Source organism: Aspergillus flavus, chromosome 2 (genome assembly GCF_009017415.1).
Source record: "Aspergillus flavus chromosome 2, complete sequence".
Taxonomy (NCBI): Eukaryota; Fungi; Ascomycota; class Eurotiomycetes; order Eurotiales; family Aspergillaceae; genus Aspergillus; species Aspergillus flavus.
This window is the reverse complement of record NC_092409.1, coordinates 1255855-1264690: the sequence shown is the minus strand read 5'-3', so window position 1 is coordinate 1264690 and position 8836 is coordinate 1255855. Positions and strand designations below refer to the sequence as shown.

Below are 8836 nucleotides of genomic sequence, written 5' to 3'. Positions count from 1 at the left end.
AACTAGATAGAATAACCCCACCGATTCAACCATATCAAACAATGCTCGCTAGACACACATTACCGAGAAGTGGCCCGGCTCAGGATGAAAACACCCGCAATGACAGCGGCGAGTGTGACAATTGCACCAGGAAGGAGTAAGTCATTAGGCACTCCCGCAATAAATTGCTCTTCTGGGTGATGTGACGAGAACGTCTGAGACCGGGGCTTAGACATATATGGTTCCTCCGACAACTGCTCCTCTGGAACTGGAGAGGGCTTCTCCTCCACCGGCTTGACAGGGGCGGGTTGGGGTTCGAGCGTAGCAGGAATTGGAGGCTGTGTCGGATCATGGACAAAGAGATCAACCTTATCCCGACGCGACTGCCGTGCCAAAGTGACTGCATCCGCAAGGTCTTGGTCAGTAGTGATCGAAACGGTGTCTCCCTCATTATCCAAGTAGCTCAAAGCATAGCCTGTGTTGCTAAGTTTGCCCTCCTCGCAGGTTGCCGCACCGCCGACAGCGTCCGCCTCGGATCCTAGCTTGGCCGTGACTTGCGCAACTAGATCGGCAATGCCAGCAGAGGTGAGAACGTTAACACGGTGAACACGGCCGCTTGGTGCCTTGAACTTGAAAGGGAACGGAACATGTTCGCCATGATGATGGTGATCAATATATTCGGAGTGCTCGTCGCCGCCATGGTGAGAAGCAGACTCGTTAGGAAGCACACTGTCTCTGGCGTCATAACTAGCCTTCGGAGACTCAGGACTGAGTACTGACCGATGATTGGGCTGTTGGCTACCAGACACCATCGAATCGGATTCATGGTCCATAGACAGCCAGAACTTGTTCCATGCCGGGCCTTCGTCATCATGTGTCGACATCGAATTGATCTTGAAATCTAATTAGACACTCTTGCGACTATTGCGGGTGCAGCAAGGACATTTACTAACCTGTTCCAAAGTGGCATATGTGAGTTTCAGCACATCGACCATTCCAACAATCTCGCCCGTCTCGTTCATAACCGGCAGATTCAGGTAGTGGCCATCTGTCAAAATTTAAGTATTAGAGTCTGTATATTTGCAAATTCAACAGGCCATAACTAACCATGCATCTTTCGTAGCGCAGCTTGTATACTCATATCGGCGGGCGCAAAATCAGGGTGAGGAGTCATGACGCGAACCACACTACATGTCGACGGGTCAAGACCAGGAGCGATGACACGCAGTACGATATCTTTGCTGGTAAAGATACCGGTGATCGATCCCTGATCCTGCACCAGAAGGGCGGTGGTGTGGTGTTCCTTCATCATAGCAGCAGCGTCCTTCACAGACGTGCGAACGGAGACTGTAACGGGCGGCAGGCCATCAAGGACAGTCTCGAGGGTCGGACCAGACATCTTCGAACGCAAAGCTTCGACATACTGGATGATCTGCTGAGGCTGGCTGGAGCCGAGTTCCGTCTGAACACCTTCTAACGCATCGTATAACTTGCGGGACGAACTGTACGCGCGCTCCAGCTTCTCCATCGCATCATAGAAGCACTTGGTGATATCGAGAACACCAGAAATGTCCTGGTTCTCATCCATAACTGGCAAATGCCTGAAGCCCTTCCTAACCATGAGGTCGAGTGCATCGGTAGCACTGGTATCGGTTCTCGCGCACAAAGGGTTCTTGGTCATGATTTCGGCCACGGTAATATCTCGAGCTTTCTGGCCAGCTCCCACCACACGAAAAGCGAGATCCTTAGCGGTGAAAATTCCAGCAATGCGATCATCATCGTCGGTAACCAAAACGCAGTCCTCCCGCTTTGCTGCCATCAATTGAGCGGCCTCTGCAATGGTCATGTTAGGTTTAATCTGAAGAGCTTGACTAGGTTTCAAGGCGAGAACGGTTCCTGGCGGAGCTTTCCGAGAGCGATGCGCCCTTGTCGGGGCTTGCTTCTTCTTGTTGAGGTCCGCCTCCATCTTTCGGCGGATAGCCTAATTGGGGTATTAGAATAGGAGTAGAGAGTTGTATAACCATTTGCACTATTTCAAATTACAATTGGGTGGTCTGGAAAAAAAAAAGAGGGCATAGGTGCGAGAGGGAGAATAAAAATTCGGTGAAAAGAGATGGGATACAAAGGACATGCATAAAAGTTCAAGCTCCATTGTAGCTATAGAGCGTCACACAACGTAACCAAGGGAGAAAGACCATACCTCATCTCGTTTCGACTGATTCTGTCTTTGTCTGCTTGCAGCACTCATGGTTGAACTTCCAATGTCGCTAGAGGGAGTGTGAGGGTTGGGAGTGGAAGAAGCGGTCTCAGGCCGAGGACGGGGAATGTGGGATGCCGAACCATCGAAGTCGGGCAGCCTACCTCTGCCCACAGTCTTGTGGCCAGTAGTAGTTCCCCTGTACGTTCCAGTGGCCGACATGTTGTCAACCAACAGTACTGCAGGTACGGTTACGCAATGTGGATGGTCAGTGGGTGAGAGAGGGGAGAGTGTAAAGGGGACGAAGGGAATTGGAGAGTAAAGGAGAGCGGAGACAGGTGTGTATGTATTTAATAGTAGTAATATGTACTAGTAGTCTAGTACCATCAAGACTCAGGTTCACGATAAACCAGAACAGGTCAAAAGTAAGGGAAGAGAGGGAAGAGAGACACGATAAATTGAACGCCAACGAGAAAGTTACGGGCAGACAGGGGGTCTCGAGTGGGTTTAGACTCCAGTCGGGTGGACGAACTATTAGCTGTTAGTTTACGGCAGAAAATGGGACGATTGCCCTGTTATGATGAACGGGTAAAGTAAACAAAGTACCCGTATTGGCGTATCGTAAGATTCTCAGCTTTCATAGTAAGACGGGAGGATCGGCACGTGAACACATCATATGTCCCTCATCCCTGTCTGGGCGCCTCAGGCCACTTTCGCGGGCGGAATGGTTCTCCTCTGCCTCAGGCAGAATGTCCTCCCGCTCTCCGCCTCAGGCATTGACACATCCCGTGACTAGACCTCGCTTAAGGGCATAGGGCTTTTGCACATGACGGGCCTCGCACAACCTCATCACGAGTCTCCCGGTGCTTCACGACAACCAAACCCGACAAGCCAAGTACGCGACAACCTCCCCCTTCCCCCTGACTCTTCATTCTCTGACCCATAGTTCCAGAGAAAAGCCGTCAAGATGGTCAAGAAGAGGGCGAACAAGTAAGGACCGACCCTATCTCTTATACCCGTCCGATTCCATTCCATGCGTACCTTTTGATATGACGCCTACGGTTCCGGTATATTCTACATGGCCGTGGGAGCCCGGTTACCGACGAGTGTTTCTTTGTTAAAAGAACGGGAAACGGAAAGGGGCAATTTCTGGAATCAGCGAAACTGACAATTTTACAGCGGTCGTAACAAGAACGGCCGCGGCCACACCAAGCCCGTGCGCTGCTCCAACTGCGCTCGCTGCGTCCCCAAGGACAAGGCCATCAAGAGATTCACTATCCGCAACATGGTTGAGTCCGCTGCCATCCGTATGTTCGAACCTGATACCCGCAATCAAACCCCATATTCGCCGCGCACTGTTGTTCGAAAGAGCTGGAATCGAAATATGGGATCGGAGAAGGAAATGTGAAAGAATAGGACAACAGCACGCACGAATTGATGGGATACGATTTCAACCGCAACTGGGGCTGACTCGACAATTCTTACTGTATAGGTGATATCTCTGACGCCTCCGTCTTCACCGACTATGCCGTCCCCAAGATGTACCTCAAGCTGCAGTACTGCGTCTCCTGCGCTATCCACGGCAAGATTGTTCGGTACGCATACACCCCCGACATATGATATACTTTGGCGACTTTTGTGGACCACTAGGAAGATTGAACCAAGCTGACGGATATCCCTATTACAGTGTCCGTTCCCGGGAAGGTCGTCGCAACCGTGCCCCTCCTCCTCGCATCAGGTACAACAAGGACGGCAAGAAGCTGAACCCCCCTCAGGCCGCTAAGGCTATGTAAGGAAGGGAAACAGAAGAGAAAAATGGGATTAGTTTAAAAGGCTTGTTCTTTTCTTGTTTCTTTATTGAACAGACTTTCTTACTCGGTTCAAATGGAATGAATGGGTTTCAGTTTTGGGGTCGAAGGCTTGCATTACGGGTTGCCCGTGGGCAGGAGACGCAAATAAAACAAAACAAAATCTAAACATTTACTGTTCACAAAAGGTAAACGAACATAGCCCAGTGGAGACGGGAACCGGATGCACCCAGTTGGTTCGGCCAGGGGCTTTCATGATTCCATTGTATGTCGACATTATGACTTGGTGACGAACGGAAATCCAAGCTCGCATAACGACTGAAAGAGAAAATGATAAGATACTCAAAACGATCCCACCTCCATTCTTGTAAACCGCCCTAGTGGTATCTACTTGTAGTTGCACTAGCTTTCCTTGACCCCACTATAGTTCCATTATACATACTTATGTTAGGTTGTCTGTGGGGATCCCTATAAAAATGCTTCACCATGACTTCCACGGCTGGAGGTTTGGCTTCGGGGTATCTAACTTGATGACATAAACATATATAATGAGTAAATACATGCTTGCGATCTAGGAACAACATCCAAGCCAGGCAATATGTTCCATACAAGGCTCAAGGATATAGGTACCCTTTCTCGAAGTAATTTCCATACATATCAACCACTCCACTCCGTCCTTTGGGTGCGGGGTTTCGGACAATCTTCACTTCACCTTTCCAATATCCTTCCACGTAATGGGACATGGCCATTTGAGGAGCCGAGACTGCTGCCAGAGTGGACAAGCTTGGAGAAGGCGACAACGGCCCGAATGATGATAACGACCCCGACGGGGAGAGAAGCGAAGACGTGGTGCCTATCGTACTCCTTCTCTTCCGGTCCCTACGCAACAAATCTTCATATTCAGCTTTCTTTGAACGCCTGAAAGCGGCCAATTCCGCGACAAGGTCAACCTTTGGAGCTTCAGCTTGAGGCGAAACCACACCGTCGTCATTCCGCGCTGGCCCAGAGTTGATGAAAGAGGGACGAGAATGGCTGCCATAAGAGGGAGCATCCGGACGGAGCAATGTCCGCACAGAAGTAACCGGCGTTGAATTCTCTGAGTTGTCAGAATCATCATCTTCTGGGATCAAAGTGACTTTCTCGTTGAGAGCGGCCATTGGGAAGTACCTCCCTGGATCATGGTTCGGGACTCCGCATTCGTCCTCACCAAAGAAACTGAAGTCATCCGCTGCTGCTGTCCACAGTTTCTCTAAGTCTCGATCCCCGGTGCTTGACTTTGGAGCTCCTTGTTGGTAGCTCGTTGATTCCCACGCAGTTAATCTAGCCGTTGTTTTCTCAACAGGGGTCACTTCAAGTACCAAGCGCCGTAGAGCAAATAGAGACCGAGATCGTTCTTGTTCAGCTCTGGCTCGAGCTCGACCAGGAGGAAGCGAATAGTCTGATCCTGCTTGGAGCGTTGCCAGCAACGCCTCGTTTGAGCAGGCCGTTATAAAGCGGATTAGAGACCTTAAGATGGGTGAGTTTGCGGGCACATGAGACGGAACATCAGTCAAGACCAATGTCTCAAGATGGGGGACAAAAGAAGGATGCAGATACGGAAAATTGTTCTCCTTGTTATCTTTGCGAGGGAGTATGTAATTCTTTGGTCTTTTTGACACGAGTTCTTGGATTTTCTGGGCTTTGGGATCGTCCATCATCACTGGAGATGCACATCTTGGGATCGTACCAGACACTTCCGAGTTCTCGTTGAACTCCCACTCGGTCGGGATTAAGCCTTCTTGAGCTTGAGCTGTATGGAGCGGACTAACGGTAATAGGTGTAGCATCACCGTCGGTCCTGATATGAGGAGTCTCAACCACCTCAGGGGCAAAAACAGAACCTCGTCTTCGTATGGGCAATGGCTCATCTTCACGGATAGGCGCCTGTGTATCATCTCTGGAACGTTGAAAGCCTGTTCTCCATTCCTCTGGAACTGGTGACCCCGCAAGCTCAAAAATGGGAGCTTCTTCTGCGGGGAGCTCGTGGATCACGTTCGCGGCGTCTAGCTCATGAGTTTGATCTTCACTTTCGGCTGGAAGTTCAGCTACAAAAACATCCGCTGATACGGGGTCTTTCCAAGGAGCATCAGCGGTGCAAACTGCATGATGAGCACGTAAGTAGGTAAGGTTCTCTTTTGCGGCAGAGCCCAGAATTGGTATCAATTTCTCGGCGCCAGGAAGCTTTCGGGGGTCTTTGTGATATGATGATATCATACGTGTGTCCCGAATCGACTCGGCCGTATCAACTGTTCCTACATCAAGAGCGTGAAGTCGGTATGAAGCTATAAGGCTTGCGACACCCTCGACTGTAATCCGGTTATCTGCAATATATAGATGCGTGATACCCACATGTGGCACGCCCTCAACCCATGAACGACCTGTCAAGGGTTGTGTTAACGCTTTCATAAACTGCTCATCTATTGTAGGACAACTGAGCCATTTCGAATTAGTCGATAGTGAAGTTGCTGGAGCGAATGGTCCTGGAGCTATCGGATGACTGACTGCAGGATTACCTGGTGATAGGAAAGAAGCTTGCAGTAAAGACCGCACGGCCATATCAGTGAGCCTATTATCCCGCAGGTCTAGGTAGCGAACTCTCAGGCCGATAGCATTGGCTAAGAACTCCGCGTCGCTATCTCTTAACCCAATGCCCCGTAGTTTCAAGACCTGGAGATGCTCCAGTTGAGACAAAGCAGATAGAACACTACAGTCCCGAGCTGGAGTGGTATAAGACAGGTCAAGATATATAAGTTCCTGAAAGCGCAATAGTGCCTCTGCAAGCCCCTGAGAGGTTGTATTAGGTTCATGGTCCGCCAACAACAGACGAACGTTGTATGAATGAGAGACTGCTTCGTTGACCTGGTCTTGGTTCGTATTATTTTTTAAGGCTACCATGGAATTATGGTCAAAGAAAGGCAATTCAGAGACAATTAGAGACTGAAGGCATGGTAAATATTCGAGAATCTCCCTCAGCCATTCCGGTCGCGGACCTCCGTAGATTTCTGAAAGAGCAGGAGGCAGGTGGAGTGTATGTGTTAGCATCCGCACCTCCAGCCTGGCATACACCAGGGTTCTCCTAAACCTTGTTAAGGCGACTACAATGTAGATGTCTTGTCAGCCCAGATCACGTAAGGTGTGTCCAGTGGAATTACCATAAACGGCATCATTATCAGTCCCAAAATGAGATGCCGGATCACCCCACAAGAACGGCATAAAAAGTGCATGCCATTTCCGACAGACTAAGGTGGCAGCGCATAGGTCGCTAGAGGGGATATATGTAGCAATAAAGGACCACGCATCTCTGGTCGTTGCGGACTGGTAAGATGGGGGCACAAGATCCATCTTCTTACCGCTTGCTGAGTGACAATGCTATGTTTGGGCTAAACAGCATCGCAATAATAGGATTTCAAATCCAAAAATATCCCTGTCAGATTTTGAAAGAGATATCGGTATAAAAATTGTCAGGTGCACACCATATATTGCTTCAACGAGCCAAGAGAAACCGGCCCCCATGATCATCCACAAAGAGGCCCAGCACTGCCACTTCTTCGTAATGGGGCGCAGAAGCCACAACTTATAAGCTTCTTGATCTACTAGACGATTAAACAAAGATAGCGAGAATATGAGGTCATATATAGTACACTTCAGCATATACTATTGTTTAAAGAGTTGAACCGTTATGAGAAGATCCCTAGTAGTATGTACCTACCCACCCAGTGTATTGTATTGATTCTCGGTACGGTAATTTATGTCGATGAGCACCCAACCTGTAATAGATTACAACCAGCGTATAGATATACCCTGACGTCATTTCTCCTATTAGAAAAATAAAAATAAGGAACAAGATTCTCTCATCTGAGCCTCGAACCAATTTATATTCAATAAGCTTCACCAACAACATTCTCAAGCTTGGTTTGCAATCCGTCAAAATGAACACCTGGCAGCGAAATGTTCGTATGATACATCAAATCAGCGAGATACTGGACCTAGACTCCGCCAAATCAGATACAGTCGCCGATCTCATCGAGCTCATTGAAGCAATGCGAGAAGGTCTTACTCAAATTAACGAAGAATGTCGGATCGCAGACTCTCACATTAACATCCTATTTCTTAACAAGCTAAAGTCGCGACCAGAATGGAAGGGCTGGGCGACGGATATGCTGCGTAATAGTCGATTGGACTCTTCAAGTCCGACAGACAAGATGACGTTCCAAGAACTTTCAGACCTGGCTATGAGACACGAAAAAGTGATGAAGGGGAAGAAGAAAAATACCCAACATTCGCGGAGTAAAAGCACGCCTTATGCTTCTCTTGACGTACCTTTGGACTCTGGACAGCTTACGCAGGAGGAAATAAACGCATTCGTTGTCCAGCAGATGAAACGAGATGACAAGGCGCCACGACACAATGAAACCGTTAGACGCCACAGCAAAAAGCCCAGTCAAGAGGAGATTAATCAGTATGTTGTTCAGCAGATGCGTCGGGAACAAGAGCGCAAAACCAGGATGAGAAGCCACAGTCAGCCGGAGCCGAGAGCGCAAGCAACCCATGTGCGGTCAACGCCCACGCGCTGTACTTTCTGCGGCGACTCGTCTCACCAATACAACAATTGCTGGCGTCGCTTCAGGGTGGCTGTTGAGGTACCACATGGCAACTTCGTGCCGAAGCGTGTAGAGTTTAGGACAGAAGTTCCAGGACAACCTCCTATGTATCGATCGGGATTTAGTCTTGTTTAGGGCCGTCTCTTTGTCACCTCCCTAAGTTCGGCGATGCGAGGACACAGAATCGACATTACGCTTGAATACGGTTGCATG

At 49.2% G+C, this 8836-nt stretch overlaps 4 protein-coding genes across 4 annotated transcripts; 2 read left to right on the top strand and 2 right to left on the bottom strand.

Moving 5' to 3' along the window:
* Positions 1-59: 59 nt before the first annotated feature.
* F9C07_9839 (CBS and PB1 domain protein) lies at positions 60-2398 on the bottom strand (the record flags this gene model as incomplete). The annotated part of the gene is made up of 4 exons (XM_041289301.1): positions 60-872; positions 933-1027; positions 1087-1960; positions 2180-2398. 4 exons carry the CDS (start codon positions 2396-2398, stop codon positions 60-62), a joined length of 2001 nt encoding a protein of 666 aa, XP_041142275.1.
* A 604-nt stretch (positions 2399-3002) lies between these two features.
* Positions 3003-3969, top strand: F9C07_9838 (40S ribosomal protein eS26; the record flags this gene model as incomplete). The annotated part of the gene is made up of 5 exons (XM_041289317.2): positions 3003-3071; positions 3129-3166; positions 3356-3483; positions 3669-3771; positions 3864-3969. The coding sequence occupies 5 exons, from the start codon at positions 3003-3005 to the stop codon at positions 3967-3969; spliced, it is 444 nt and encodes a 147-aa protein (XP_041142274.2).
* Positions 3970-4598: 629 nt separating this feature from the next.
* F9C07_2225233 (uncharacterized protein) lies at positions 4599-7364 on the bottom strand (the record flags this gene model as incomplete). Its single annotated transcript, XM_041289300.1, has 2 exons — positions 4599-7117; positions 7175-7364. 2 exons carry the CDS (start codon positions 7362-7364, stop codon positions 4599-4601), a joined length of 2709 nt encoding a protein of 902 aa, XP_041142273.1.
* Positions 7365-7951: 587 nt separating this feature from the next.
* On the top strand, positions 7952-8758 carry F9C07_9836 (uncharacterized protein; the record flags this gene model as incomplete). Its single annotated transcript, XM_041284554.1, has 1 exon — positions 7952-8758. The coding sequence occupies one exon, from the start codon at positions 7952-7954 to the stop codon at positions 8756-8758; it is 807 nt and encodes a 268-aa protein (XP_041142272.1).
* Positions 8759-8836: the final 78 nt, after the last annotated feature.